At 31.2% G+C, this 17,421-nt stretch overlaps 1 protein-coding gene across 1 annotated transcript in view; it reads left to right on the forward strand.

The window, feature by feature from the left end:
• The first annotated feature begins 14,801 nt into the window (after positions 1–14,801).
• Positions 14,802–17,421, forward strand: part of LOC128659903 (gastrula zinc finger protein XlCGF26.1-like) — a 41,312-nt gene continuing 38,692 nt past the window's right edge. The window contains exon 1 of the mRNA XM_053713491.1: positions 14,802–14,918. Within this exon, the coding sequence (XP_053569466.1) occupies positions 14,900–14,918 (19 nt within the window). The 5' untranslated portion in view covers positions 14,802–14,899. The remainder of the gene's footprint in view (positions 14,919–17,421) is intronic.

Here is a 17,421-nt window from a genome sequence, read left to right on the forward strand (position 1 = left end):
GGTGGTTGTCTCAAGACCACCTGTCTCAGGGAATGTGTTTCCGCAGGCCAGAGTGGCTCATAGTAATGACAGATGCCAGCCTGCTAGGCTGGGGTGCTGTCTGGAACTCCCTGAAAGCAAAGGGCTTATTTATCTCGGGAGGAAACTCTACTCCCGATAAACATTCTAGAACTGAGAGCGATATTCAATGCGCTTCAGGCGTGGCCTCAGCTAGCTGCGGCCAAATTCATCAGACTGTAGCTTATATCAATCATCAAGGAGGAACACAGAGTTCTCTAGCGATGATGGAGGTAACCAAAATAATCCGATGGGCGGAGGATCACTCTTGCCATCTCTCAGCAATCCATATCCCAGGGGTAGAGAACTGGGAGGCGGATTTCCTAAGTCGTCAGACTTTTCATCCGGGGGAGTGGGAGCTCCATCCGGAGGTATTTGCCCAGCTGACTCAGCTATGGGGCACACCAGAATTGGATCTGATGGCGTCCCGTCAGAATGCCAAACTTCCTTGTTATGGGTCCAGGTCCCGGGATCCCCAGGCGGTACTGATAGATGCTCTAGCAGTGCCCTGGTCCTTCAATCTGGCCTATGTATTTCCACCGTTTCCTCTCCTCCCATGTCTAGTTGCCAGAATCAAGCAGGAGAGAGCTTCAGTGATTCTGATAGCACCTGCGTGGCCATGCAGGACTTGGTATGCAGACCTAGTGGACATGTCATCGGTTCCACCGTGGACTCTGCCAATGAGGCAGGACCTTCTAATCCAAGGTCCATTCACGCATCCAAATCTAATTTCTCTGCGTCTGACTGCTTGGAGATTGAATGCCTGATTCTATCAAAGCATGGTTTCTCTGAGTCGGTCATTGATACCCTGATTCAAGCTAGAAAGGAAGATCTATCATAAGATTTGGCGCAAATATTTTTATTGGTGTGAATCCAAGGGTTACTCATGGAGTAAGATTAGGATTCCTATAATATTGTCTTTTCTCCAAGAAGGATTGGAGAAGCGATTATCAGCTAGTTCCTTAAAAGGACAAATATCTGCTTTGTCTATTCTTTTACACAAACGTCTGGCAGATGTCCCAGACGTTCAAGCGTTTAGTCAGGCCTTGGTCAGGATCAAGCCTGTATTTAAACCTGTTGCTCCACCATGGAGCCTAAACTTAGTTCTTAAAGTTCTTCAAGGGGTTCTGTTTAAACCTATGCATTCCATAGATATTAAGCTTCTATCTTGGAAAGTTTTGTTTTTAGTAGCTATCTCTTCGGCTCGAAGAGTTTCTGAGTTATCTGCTTTACAGTGTGATTCACCTTACCTTGTTTTCCATGCAGATAATGTGGTTTTGCGTACCAAACCTGGGTTTCTTCCTAAGGTTGTTTTTAATAGGAATATCAATAAGGAGATTGTTGTTCCTTCACTGTGTCCTAATCCTTCATCAAAGAAGGAACGTCTGTTACACAATCTTGATGTGGTTTGTGCTTTAAAGTTCTACTTACAAGCAACTAAAGATTTCCGTCAAACATCTTCTTTGTTTGTTGTTTATTCTGGTAAACGGAGAGGTCAAAAGGCTACGGCTACCTCTCTTTCCTTTTTTCTGAAAAGCATCATCCGTTTGGCTTATGAGACTGCTGGACAGCAGCCTCCTGAAAGAATTACTGTTCATTCTACTAGAGCAGTGGCTTCCACATGGGCTTTTAAAAATGAGGCTTCTGTTGAAAAGATTTGTAAGGCGGCGACTTGGTCTTCGCTTCATACTTTTTCCAAATTTTACAGATTCAATACTTTTGCTTCTTCGGAGGCTATTTTGGGGAGAAAGGTTCTACAAGCAGTGGTGCCTTCCGTTTAAGGTACCTGTCTTGTCCCTCCCCTCATCCGTGTCCTAATGCTTTGGTATTGGTATTCCACAAGTATGGATGAATTTGTGGACTCGATACATCTTACAAGAGAAAACATAATTTATGCTTACCTGATAAATTTATATGTCTTGTGATGTATCGAGTCCATGGCCCGCCCTGTTTATTTAAAACAGGCAGTATTTTTTTTTTTTTAAAAACTTCAGTCACCACTGCACCCTATAGTTTCTCCTTTTTCTTCCTAGCCTTTGGTCGAATGACTATGGGGCGGAACTAAGGGAGGAGCTATATAGACAGCTCTGCTGTGGGTGCTCTCTTTGCCACTTCCTGTTAGGAAGGAGAATATCCCACAAGTATGGATGAATCCGTGGACTCGATACATCACAAGAGAAATACATTTATCAGGTAAGCATAAATTATGTTTTTTTTTTTCTTTCTTCCAAATAAACACCCCATGACTGATTTGGGGACTGATATAACACTGTTATTCTAAAATGTAAAAAAAAAATATTTCTCTTGTATTTTAGCACCATTTTTTCAAGTTATCGAATACCTTAGATTTTTTTAAAAAGCCATTTCTTTCTAATTTCAGTAGCATTTTTCAGGCTGTTTATACATTTTTTAAATCTTGTTTTGTGCAACTCAGTCCATTGGTTAATAAAACACAATAGATTTCTCACTTTAAAAAAGTTTATAATTAAACTCAAATCACACAATTAAATAATGAAACAGTTTAAATCATCTAAATAATAATTTATATTTGTTATTAAATGGAGGAATATAAATATTAAATATGACTGTAATACAAATAGCATGAAATTATTAGCTGCACAAGTTATAAATTAGCATCCTTGGGTAAGTGAATAGGCTGTATTCAGACACATTAGGGACTCTACTAATACTGAATAAATTATTGTTAGATTTTCCTATCCCTGTGGATTCGTTTTTGTTTCTTCCATGATAGTCTTTCAACATATTAAAAAAACAATTGTTAAACTGTTTCTTATAAATGTTTTGTTCACTGTTCATGTGTTTAACTACAGTTGGCCGTAATATTGTTTTCTAATGTAAAAAATATCTGTTCTTATTGATTGGAGTAGCTGTGAAAGTTGCCAAGACTGAGATACATTGTTAAGAAAAAAGTTTGTAGGGAGTGAAATAGTTAAATGATAAAGTATAGCTGTGGTTAATTATAACAGAGATGCACTGTGGTTAATTATAACAGAGATACACTGTGGTTAATTATAACAGAGATACACTGTGGTTAATTATAACAGAGATACACTGTGGTTAATTATAACAGAGATACACTGTGGTTAATTATAACAGAGATACACTGTGGTTAATTATAACAGAGATACACTGTGGTTAATTATAACAGAGATACACTGTGGAAACAAATAATTATTTAGATTAACTTAGTTACATGAAACAACCAAGGAACATTAAGCTAAGCTGTACAGCGCTAGCGCAGGGTAAAATACGCGCTTCAGAAGCGTTTGTGTGAAACACGTGTTAGGGTTTGTTTTGCACTTGGAGTTCCATCTCCTTTTTATGTTTGTTTGAGCCTCATATATAATCACGTGGGGAAGTTATGGATGGGGAAATCTAGATAATGTTAAACATAATATAGCTCCCGGATTGTAGGAGCTTAGCCCATAGTTGAGTTTGGTTTGTTTGGGGATTATGAATGAATGTTTTCACTCTATGGTTTATTCCCATCCATTTAATATGGTATAATCATCTTCATGCACACCCTGCACATAGGAGTATTAGTCACAGATAGGTACGGTGTTAATATTACAATTTGTTGCAATTTTTGTTTAAGCAATTGAATATTGCTACATCTGATGGAGATTACCAACAAAAATATAACTATTCCTTTTTTAAAATGTAGATGTGTATATTACTTGTTACTTAAAGGGACAGTCTACAATAGAATTTTTATTGTTTTAAAAGGTAGATAATCCCTTTATTACCCATTCCCCAGTTTTGCATAACCAACACAGTTATATTAACCTCTTAAGGACATATGACGGAATTTTTCCGTCATAAAACAATTGAGCAAACAGAAAGCTGTGTCCTTAAAGGGTTAATATACGTTTTACCTCTGTGATTACCTTGTATCTAAGAACCTTCTTCCAGCCCCCTGATCACATGACGGTGACTGTTTATTATCTATTGTCTTGTGTTGTGCTAACTCTTAAATAACTTTCTGTGCCTGAACACAGTGTTATCTATATGGCCCATGTGTACTTTCAGTCTCTTTGTTTTGAAAAGACATTTAAAAATCATGTGATAAGAGGCAGCATTAATTAGCATATGAACCTACCTAGGTTTAGTTTAAACTAAGAATACCAAGAGAAAAAAAGCAAATTTGATGATAAAAGCAAATTGGAAAGTTGATTAAAATTACAAGTCCTATAGAATAATGAAAGTTTATTTTTGACTAGACTGTCCCTTTAAGGGAGTAATGGAATCATTAACTCTGTGAACAGATAAGTTTGCTTTATACTTTGGTGTATGTGTAGGGTGATATGATTGCACACCCTTACTTAAGTACTTTACAAAACACCTATATTTAAATATTTATCCCTGTCCCTTTGTCTTGTCATATTGCTTAGGATTATTCCAGTAGTTATATAATTTACACAAATGATTTACCTACGCTGTGACAAATATCTGTGTAATTGTTAATTACGGCTACGGCCCATTGTGACTATATTAATAAGTAAACTTGTGAAATGACTGTCTAATTTCCTATGATGTGATTTAACCTGCGCTAGCCGTGTATAGCTTAGCTTAATGCCAAATAAGATATTGTAACTTTTGGAATATAAAGTAAACTGTTCTTTGTGCATATTTTTCACTGTGGACTTCCTTTGTTCCTTGAGATAAAATGTGTTTACAAACAAATTTAATTTGACTTTAATTCAGATCTATGTTTTTTTGTTTAAGTTACGGAATTTACAATCTGAAAGTACTGAGTGTGGTAACATTAGATGTAAAAACAATTGGATAACATTATATTAGGATAACATTATATTAGACCTGCATAAGGTAACTTGTTAGATGTAAAATGTTGTGTGTTTTAAGAAGTAGAAATATTTATACATTAAAAATATAAAGCTGACCCTTTTAATTTAAATATATGCAGCTGTACAGACATTTAACAATTTGTATGTAGTTATTATTATTATACTTTATATATGTATGTAAGTATATATTATATGTATGTACGTATATATTATATGTATGTAAGTATATATTATATGTATGTAAGTATATATGTATGTAAGTATATATTATATGTATGTAAGTATATATTATATGTATGTAAGTATATATTATATGCATGTAAGTATATATTATATGCATGTAAGTATATATTATATGTATGTAAGTATATATTATATGTATGTAAGTATATATTATATGTATGTAAGTATATATGTATGTAAGTATATAATATATGTATGTAAGTATATATTATATGCATGTAAGTATATATTATATGTATGTAAGTATATATTATATGTATGTAAGTATATATTATATGTATGTAAGTATATATTATATGTATGTAAGTATATATGTATGTAAGTATATAATATATGTATGTAAGTATATATTATATGTATGTAAGTATCAGGGACGTGCAGTCATAGGAGGCAGGGGAGGCAGAGCCTCCCCTGCCATTTGGGGCCAAAGTTGAATTAAGCTAATTTTAATTTAAAAAAGAAAAATGTAAAAAAAAAAAAAATTTTTTTTTCAACCATGTAATGCTATGGAGAGGCATCATACAGGATTGCATCTCTCCATAGCAAAACATGGATAGATTACTTCGATAGCAGCAGCGCCACCCAATGGTTGTAAAACAACCTTAAAAATACCTGCAGCAAAATTCTAACCAATAGGAGGCATCCCTCATGCTGCCTCCAGCCAATCAGAGACGGTCATGTTCTCCTGGTGATTGACAGCACCAGGAGAACGGACTGCTGATTGGCTCCCTGCGTATGCACACAGGAACACAAGAAACTGCTTGGAACTGGCGGGAAAGAAGAGGATGCTGCCTCCTGAGCGGATGTCATCAGCTGCCTGAGACTTGAGCCCTCAGCCTACTACAGAGCGGTAAGTAACAGTGCTAGTATCTGACAGTTAGAGGAGGTTTGCACACACTGTTTATAATGACTCCATCAGAGGAGTGACAACTTGGCTAGAGAGAGGGAAGTGGCTTTGTACACTAGAAATTGCCTTGCAGCCTGCCCCTCTCTTCATGTGCTGCACACACGAGTCTGCTCTAGTGAATTCCTCCGGTGTCAGGACAAAATGGTTAAATGCTGTGGTAACCGGGAGGGGGGAAGGGGGTGGAATTCCTGCAGGAACACAACAGAAGCAGACGATAAAGAGCAGTTAAACTCACAGCTTATGATCTCCTCTCTGCCTTCCGTTGTATTTCTGCAGGAATTTCACCCCCCTTCCCCCCTCCCGGTTACCACGGCATTTAACTATGTTCTCCTGACACCGGAGCAACCTCCTCTAACACTGCTGAACCGGGAGGGAGGAGGGGGGTGGAATTCCTGCAAAGAGAGACACAACGGAAGGCAGAGAGGAGAGAATAAGCTGTGAGTAACTCTGCATAGTTTGCATTAGCTGTGCATTAAACTATTTGTAATTAATTAAGAAGGACAAAGTATTATTTCTGATTTATTTAAAATGTTTTGTTTTCAGAAAGAAAAAAAATCCTCCTGCAGTGCACTGTTTTTTTTTATGCTTGTAGTTTTTAGATAGTACTACATAAAGCATATTTACACAGACAGTTCCAGCAGGAGGGCTGTCAGTTAGCACACTAGTTAGGGACTGAGAGAGAAAATCTATACCTTTAACTAGTGAGTAGGACAAATCATATACAGTCAAACCTTTGCAAGTTTCTTCCTCATTTTTTGTATAGTTACATAGAAGAATTCAAACTGTTATGAGCCAGAACTGTATTACATTTTCTCAGTGCTTGCCAATAAAATGGGATATGCATACAAAAACTATTTATTGGGTTCATTTTTGCATGTTTTCATCTCTGCTTCAGGGGCCTCACATTTTTTTCTTTGCCTAAGGCCTTATTAAAGGGACATGAAACCAAAAACGTTTATTTCATGATTCAGACAGAGCACACAGTTTTGAACAACTTTCCAATTTACTTCTATTATTAACTTTGCCTCATTCTCTTGGTATCCTTTATTGATAGAGCAGCAATCAGCCAATGACAAGACAACTGAGTGTGCAACCACCTGAGGCTACCTAGGTATGCTTTTCAACAAAGCATACCAAGAGTATGAAGCAAATTAGATAATAGATGTAAATTTGAAAGTTGTTTAAAACTGTTTGCTAAATCTTCTAAATCATGAAATAACATTTTTGGGTTTTATGTCCCTTTAACTCTACGGCTGCCTCTGGTCCTCATCATTTATCAATAAATGCTTGGCTGAAAGTTATAAAACTGTTTGTTTTTTATTATTGAAACAGGAATATTTTCTTTTTTACTGTAGATCTTTGTGTCTGCTTTGAACCACTGTCTAAACTATTTACCAATCCTGTCCCATTTCCCTTGGAAAAAACCTTGATTTTTTTTTAATAAAGCATTTAATGAATTATTTTGCTCCCTTTATCATATAATTTAGCACTGAAAGTTGAGCAATGTCTAAATATCAGAACATTAAATGCACCTTGCTGACTTCTCAAGGCTAAATCTGCTACATATCTGTCCCTATTTGGCTTTAGTGGATAACAGCTTCAAAACTCTTTACTAACTTTATGACAGTGACCTTGTTGTCTGAGGAATAAAGCCCAGATTAGCTTCTTTAAATAAGGTAAATAATGGATGAAGTTTGATTACTGGAGAATAGCTGCAGTAAAAAAGGATGTGTTTTAAAATGTAAAGGAGCATTAAACACAAAATATTTATTTTATGTTTCACATAGAACACACAATATTGAACAACAATTTTACTTCTGTTATCTCATTTGCTTTTTTCTTTCAGTATCCTTTGTTGAAAAGTGTACCTAGGTAGGCTATGGAGCAGCAATGCACTACTGGGAGCAGCTAGTGATTGGTGGCTGCACATATATGCCTCTTGTCTTTGGCTTACTTGATGTGTTCAGCCAGCTCGCAGTACTGCATTTATGTTTCTTCAACAAAGGATATTAAGAGTAAGAAGCAAATGTTCTAAAATATATTGGAAATTTGTTTAACATTGCATACTCAATCTGAATCATAAACAAAGATGTTTGTGTTTTGTGTCTATCTATTTTGTCAATTGTCATGTAATTTAGCTCTGAGAATTAGAAATCCACAATTTACTACCCTGCAGACTTATCAAGGCTACATATCTTTCCCTAACTGGCTTTAACAGAACGTGCAAAACACGTTATTCTAACACTATGGTTGTGACTAGCCTTACTGTCAGTGTTTTTTTCGGGCGTATCATAGCGAGTGCCTCACTAGCCTCTGACCTCACTGCACGTCACTGGTAAGTATATATTATATGTAAGTATATATTATATGTATGTAAGTATATATTATATGTATGTAAGTATATATGTATGTAAGTATATATTATATGCATGTAAGTATATATTATATGCATGTAAGTATATATTATATGTATGTAAGTATATATTATATGTATGTAAGTATATATTATATGTATGTAAGTATATATTATATGTATGTAAGTATATATGTATGTAAGTATATAATATATGTATGTAAGTATATATTATATGTATGTAAGTATATATTATATGTATGTAAGTATATATTATATGTAAGTATATATTATATGTATGTAAGTATATATTATATGTATGTAAGTATATATGTATGTAAGTATATAATATATGTATGTAAGTATATAATATATGTATGTAAGTATATATTATATGTATGTAAGTATATATTATATGTATGTATGTATATATTATACGTATGTAAGTATATATTATATGTATGTAAGTATATATTATATGTATGTAAGTATATATTATACGTATGTAAGTATATATTATACGTATGTAAGTATATATTATATGTATGTAAGTATATATGTATGTAAGTATATATTATATGTATGTAAGTATATATGTATGTAAGTATATATTATATGTATGTAAGTATATATATATGTATGTAAGTATATATTATATATATGTAAGTATATATTATATGTATGTAAGTATATATTATATGTATGTAAGTATATATTATATGTATGTAAGTATATATTATATGTAAGTATATATTATTTGTATGTAAGTATATATTATATGTATGTAAGTATATATTATATGTATGTAAGTATATATTATATGTATGTAAGTATATATTATACGTATGTAAGTATATATTATATGTATGTAAGTATATATTATATGTATGTAAGTATATATATATGTAAGTATATATTATATGTATGTAAGTATATATGTTTGTAAGTATATATTATATGTATGTAAGTATATATTATATGTATGTAAGTATATATTATATGTATGTAAGTATATATGTATGTAAGTATATATGTATGTAAGTATATATTATATGTATGTAAGTATATATTATATGTATGTAAGTATATATTATATGTATGTAAGTATATATTATATGTATGTAAGTATATATTATATGTATGTAAGTATATATTATATGTATGTAAGTATATATTATATGTATGTAAGTATATATTATATGTATGTAAGTATATATTATACGTATGTAAGTATATATTATATGTATGTAAGTATATATTATATGTATGTAAGTATATATTATACGTATGTAAGTATATATTATACGTATGTAAGTATATATTATATGTATGTAAGTATATATGTATGTAAGTATATATTATATGTATGTAAGTATATATGTATGTAAGTATATATTATATGTATGTAAGTATATATATATGTATGTAAGTATATATTATATATATGTAAGTATATATTATATGTATGTAAGTATATATTATATGTATGTAAGTATATATTATATGTATGTAAGTATATATTATATGTAAGTATATATTATTTGTATGTAAGTATATATTATATGTATGTAAGTATATATTATATGTATGTAAGTATATATTATATGTATGTAAGTATATATTATACGTATGTAAGTATATATTATATGTATGTAAGTATATATTATATGTATGTAAGTATATATTATATGTATGTAAGTATATATTATATGTATGTAAGTATATATTATATGTATGTAAGTATATATTATATGTATGTAAGTATATATTATATGTATGTAAGTATATATTATACCTATGTAAGTATATATTATACCTATGTAAGTATATATTATACCTATGTAAGTATATATTATATGTATGTAAGTATATATATGTATGTAAGTATATATTATATGCATGTAAGTATATATTATATGCATGTAAGTATATATTATATGTATGTAAGTATATATTATACGTATGTAAGTATATATTATATGTATGTAAGTATATATTATATGTATGTAAGTATATATATATGTAAGTATATATTATATGTATGTAAGTATATATGTTTGTAAGTATATATTATATGTATGTAAGTATATATTATATGTATGTAAGTATATATTATATGTATGTAAGTATATATGTATGTAAGTATATATGTATGTAAGTATATATTATATGTATGTAAGTATATATTATATGTATGTAAGTATATATTATATGTATGTAAGTATATATTATATGTATGTAAGTATATATTATATGTATGTAAGTATATATTATATGTATGTAAGTATATATTATATGTATGTAAGTATATATTATATGTATGTAAGTATATATTATACGTATGTAAGTATATATTATATGTATGTAAGTATATATTATATGTATGTAAGTATATATTATACGTATGTAAGTATATATTATACGTATGTAAGTATATATTATATGTATGTAAGTATATATGTATGTAAGTATATATTATATGTATGTAAGTATATATGTATGTAAGTATATATTATATGTATGTAAGTATATATATATGTATGTAAGTATATATTATATATATGTAAGTATATATTATATGTATGTAAGTATATATTATATGTATGTAAGTATATATTATATGTATGTAAGTATATATTATATGTAAGTATATATTATTTGTATGTAAGTATATATTATATGTATGTAAGTATATATTATATGTATGTAAGTATATATTATATGTATGTAAGTATATATTATACGTATGTAAGTATATATTATATGTATGTAAGTATATATTATATGTATGTAAGTATATATTATATGTATGTAAGTATATATTATATGTATGTAAGTATATATTATATGTATGTAAGTATATATTATATGTATGTAAGTATATATTATATGTATGTAAGTATATATTATACCTATGTAAGTATATATTATACCTATGTAAGTATATATTATACCTATGTAAGTATATATTATATGTATGTAAGTATATATATGTATGTAAGTATATATTATATGCATGTAAGTATATATTATATGCATGTAAGTATATATTATATGTATGTAAGTATATATTATATGCATGTAAGTATATATTATATGTATGTAAGTATATATTATATGTATGTAAGTATATATTATATGTATGTAAGTATATATTATATGTATGTAAGTATATATTATATGTATGTAAGTATATATTATATGTATGTAAGTATATATTATATGTATGTAAGCATATATTATATGCATGTAAGTATATATTATATGCATGTAAGTATATATTATATGCATGTAAGTATATATTATATGCATGTAAGCATATATTATATGCATGTAAGTATATATTATATGTATGTAAGTATATATTATACCTATGTAAGTATATATGTATGTAAGTATATATTATATGTATGTAAGTATATATTATATGTATGTAAGTATATATTATATGTATGTAAGTATATATTATATGTATGTAAGTATATATTATATGTATGTAAGTATATATTATATGTATGTAAGTATATATTATATGTATGTAAGTATATATTATATGTATGTAAGTATATATGTATGTAAGTATATATTATATGTATGTAAGCATATATTATATGTATGTAAGCATATATTATATGTATGTAAGTATATATGTATGTAAGTATATATTATATGTATGGAAATAAATGTTACATATCTGATGGGGGCTTCTTTTAAATACAAAAAGTAATACAGTGACTAATAACAAAAGCACACAGTTAGTTACAGAGTACAGCAATTTCTCTGTGTACTGTGTTTTTAATCTAGATGATGCATATCTCTTTAAATGATCCATTGTATGTGTTTTATTATGCACATGTTTTTGCTACATGAGCACATAGCTTATTATTGTCACTTTTATTATTGTCACTTTTTTTAATATTTAAATATTTATATGTCACATGTTCCACATTATGCCAATGATGATTTTATTAAATATAAATCCACTGTGACTGATCTATCTATCTATCTATCTATCTATCTATCTATCTATCTATCTATCTATCTATATGATATATATATATACTAGAAAGATTAGAAAAAGAATCATTAAATAATACAGTTAGTGAACAAACAATAAAAGGGTCAAATTATTCATATTGAAATACTCAGCTTTGTATCTCACATGTATCTAATAACTTGTTAATATTATACATCTGTTTGCAACTAAGTTCTGTTAAAATAACAATTTCCATCAATAAAAAAATAATATAATGCTGTATCCTGAGATATTTTAGGACACAACAGAAAATCTCTCACATTTAAATAAACAGTTTGTTTCCTCCTTACTTATCCATATGATAATCACACCCTGAGGGGTAGGCAGGGACTCTGTATTCATGTGACACCAGAGGGGACAATAGACATCTATATGAGAACAAAAGTCCAGGTGTGACCCTCTCATTGTCTCCCAACTGACAAGTTGTACTGATGTGAGTCACACAGAGAAAGGTGACACTCCCACATTAGTATAAATATCTGTGTAACACTCAGTGATAACACAGGAGGAACCAGAGAGACTTCATACTTACAGAGCTTCTGCTAAACGGTAATATGCAAACCCTGACCTAAATCTTTATTAACAGCCTCACACTGTTGTGTTTTATATAATGATGAGAAAATATTGTTCTGTATTTTGTTATGATAAAGATAAAATATTTCACTTCATATACGAAACTGAGTTTATATAAAAAAACTCAACTGTACTTATTTAATTTGTTTTCTATATTTCTCATGCTGTTTTAATGAATTTTACGCTAAGTTCTTTAATTTAAAAAGAATAATTTAATACATAATGATTTATAGCAGTTTGTAGCAGAAACAAGTTTAAGGAGCTGTGTCCAATAATACATTTGTTGGGTTGTTCCTGTTATCCAATGAGCAACAGATTCTTAAGTATCAGCCAACCAGAATCTTTTATTTCCCTGTAGGTTTATAACTAACTGTAGAGCCCAGATAAACCATTTTAATTTAATATTAGTCTGAAGCTGCTATTTGCTCCAGTAATAAATATCACAGACTTAAAGGGACAGTGTCCTGTAAATTTGGTTTTCGCTTAAAATAATTAGAAACCCCAAATGTTTTTCATTATTTAAATAGAACATATAATTGTAAACTACTCTCTAAAATTGACTTCTATTAAGATATTTGCTTCATTCTCTAGATATTCTTTATTGAAGCAGCAGCAATGCACAACTGGGAGCTAGCTGAGCACATAAGGTGAGCCAATGACAAGAGACTTGTATGTGCCACTAATCAGCAGCTAGCGCACCATCGTGCATTATATGCTTTGTCACAAAGGTCCCCAAGGGAATAAAGCAGATTTGATAATAGAAGGAAATTGTAAAGTTGTTTAAATTTGAATAATAAAAGTGTAATTGTGACTTTGCTGTCCCTTTAATGTGTTTCTAATTACTTGTTTTACCGGTGTATAAAATAGTATAAAGTGTATGGGAAATTTCACCTTTAGCTTTATTTTTATGTAAAATAACTGTTTGCTGTTTGTAATTTATTTTCATTATTAAATTGTACACAGCCTTTTAAATGACCTGAGGCTCCGGCTCCTACTTAGCATATGCAGGGGTTCTCATTATATAAAAATATGAGTCTGTTATTGGCTGATAGCTGTCACATGGTACAGGTGCAGAACTGCATTTATCAGAAAGCAATCTATTGCTCTTTTAAATTTATAGTAAGGTTTATTGCATTGTATTTTTATTATGCATCTGTGGTTTTTTAAATCTATATTTTATGATCCTTTTAGATGGACTCAGTTTGCCAAAAGAACATATCTCATTATATTATCACTTTATGTAAACACAAATTCTTTATTTTCTTAACTCTATCCAAGAAAACAATTGAAATTAAGATTTTAGTGCCTATCTCTCCCACACACCTTTGCAGTGTGATTTAAGACAACTCAGTATTGACCAAGAGAAGTTAAAGGACTGGGGGTGGAGCACATGACAAAATGTCTGACAGTGAGAATTAGTAGGAAGTACAATACCAATACTGCAGTAACCAATTTAACTTATATTTAAACAAATGATTTTTAACATTTCTTTCAGTAGATAATATTGTTTCATATAAATGATAGAAAACAAAGATTATAATATATTTGTAAAGTTGTGATAGGGCCCCACTTAAATATATTTTCTACCATTATGTTGTATAGATCTGATTCATATTTAAGTGGCAACACCCACAGAGCTAACTGTACTAAATGCTTGTGCTGAATCAATAGCACATATGTAATAACCTAATCAGCTGATCTGTATCACATGAATTGTTATGTGTGCCTTTAATTATACCATACGTACAGTTAATCAGAACCATTTTTTATTATCATCTGTCTAAACCATTTAATATACTTTTTACAGACAAGACCAGAGCACTGAGAGATATTAGGTATTGATGTAACTGGAGTGAATAAGGGAACCTTCTTCCTGAGCACAGACATCGGAGCCTGTTATCAGCATGAACTCATATGTGTTAGGTGAGTAAAATAGATAGTATGCTGACTTTAATTACTGGGAAAACAGAATAGATCACTCATTAAAGGGACAGTCAAGTCCAAAAAAACTTTCATGATTTAAATAGGGCATGCAATTTTAAACAACTTCCCAATTTACTTTTATCACCAATTTTGCTTTGTTCTCTTGGTATTCTTAGTTGAAAGCTAAAACTAGGAGTTTCATATGCTAATTTCTTAGACCTTGAAGACTGCCTCTAATCTGAATACATTTTGAATTACATTTTGACCACTAGAGGGCATTGGTTCACATGTTTCATATAGATAACATTGAGCTCATGTACGTAAAGTGACCTAGGAGTGAGCACTGATTGGCTAAACTGCATGTCTGTCAAAAGAACTGAAATAAGGGGGCAGTCAGCAGACGCTTAGATACAAGATAATTACAGAGGTAAAAAGTATAATAATATAACTGTGTTGGTTGTGCAAAACTGGAGAATGGGTAATAAAGGGATTATCTTTCTTTTTAAACAACAAAAATTCTGGTGCTGACTGTCCCTTTAAACAAATATAAACTATTATATTTATATCTGCATCTTATAATAATATTTGTGTCAATGGCGTTATAAATAAGGAGCAACCCCCATTGAGCTGAGGAGGAGGATGGTAAAAAATACTCCCCCCCTCTCACCCTCTAACCTGGTTCTGTAGTCAGAACATCTTCACCTTCCCCTGCCCTGACCTCGCTCATGGAACACCCATAACCCCCAAGGCAGAACATACTGCGATGTGCAATCTCATTGCAGAAAATTTACTGTTTCTGCAGAATTTTTTTTTTGCCTGCACTTTTAATTTCTGCCTGCAGGTGTCACTGTTCCATTCTATCTCAGTGTAAATATATTCTACGTTCCTCTCTTCAATTTCCTTCCCCTTCCTGAACTCAAGTGCGGTACAGGCTAACTGCACAGTGCGGTACAGGGTAACCACATATTTATTCTAGGAGCCAGACAAAATACTTAGGAGCCAATTTTTTGTTTTTTTTTTGTTCTTTATTGTGTGTGTGTGTATATGTGTCTGTATGTATGTGTGTATGTATATATCTGTGTGTATGTGTGTGTGTGTGTATGCGTGTGTGTGTATCTCTGTGTTTGTGTGTGTGTGTATGTATCTGTGTGTGTGTGTGTATGTATGTGTGTATGTATGTGTGTGTATGTATCTGTGTGTGTGTGTGTGTGTGTGTGTATGTATGTGTGTATGTATCTCTGTGTGTATGTGCGTTGTGTATGTGTGTCAATTTCCTTCCCCTTCCTGAACTCCAGTGTGGTACAGGGTAATAGCACATAGCAGAAAAGGTAAGTCAGGGCTTAACAAATTTATTTTAAGTCTAGGAGCCAACCAAAATACTTTTAGGAGCCAGATTTTTTTCCCTTTAATAAATGTGTGTGTGTATATGTATGTGTGTGTGTGTGTGTATGTCTGTATGTATGACTGTGTGTGTGCATATGTGTGTTTATGTGTATTTTGTGTGAATGTATGTGTGGGTATGTCTGTGTGTGTGTATTTGTGTATTTTCTTCATAAACGGGAAGAGTCCACAGCTGCATTCATTACTTTTGGGAATTCTGAACCTGGCCACCCGGAGGAGACAAAGACACCCCAGCCAAAGGCTTAAATACCTCCCCCATTTCCCTCATCCCCCAGTCAATCTTTGCCTCTCTTCACAGGAGGTTGGCAGAGAAGTGTCAGAAGATTTCGGTTTAGTCTGTTATGAAGGGAAGTACTCTTCGGAATGGCAGCACAACATTTTTTATTTGGAACACACAAGGAAAAACAACAGAGCAACGTTTCGGGAGTGTTTCCCTTTGTCAAGCTGATTTTACACTGAACATAGTGAGAAATTATACACAGCCCCCACTAGAGGGCTTTAGTGAGTATACATAAAAATTAACTCTATAGTATCCAGGTAACAAACATTCACTGTGATGGATCAATGTACAAAATTTGTCCTAAAACAGTATTTACTTTATATATATCTATATATATATTTATATATATATATATAGCACAACAGACATTTCCTACAAAAAATACAAAATAATAAATAATAATGATAATACAATTCCTACACATATTAAAGGTCAACACAATTTTCAATGTAAATTTACCTCCTAGTAAGCAATATTTTCTCCTTAGAGAGGGTAATTTTATTTTACAGAAAGATTTTATAAAAAAGATTTTATAAATAGATGTTATCACAAAAACACTGATAAATCTAACTCTCTATTGAGCCCAAAGGTTCTAATGTACCAAGCTTGTAGATCCAGAATGCCTCACGTTGTTTCAATAAACATTCTCTATCACCACCACAACGTGGCTTCTGAACAATAATTTGAAACCTAAGTTGATTTATAGCATGACCCATCTTAAGAAAATGGTGGGCAACAGGGGCAGGACACAATGTTGCTCTTGTGTTCAATAACTCTGTCACGGATGCTACGGGTGGTCTCACCCACGTAGCTCCGCCCACA

The sequence above is a fragment of the Bombina bombina genome, chromosome 5 (genome assembly GCF_027579735.1).
Source record: "Bombina bombina isolate aBomBom1 chromosome 5, aBomBom1.pri, whole genome shotgun sequence".
NCBI lineage: Eukaryota > Metazoa > Chordata > Amphibia > Anura > Bombinatoridae > Bombina > Bombina bombina.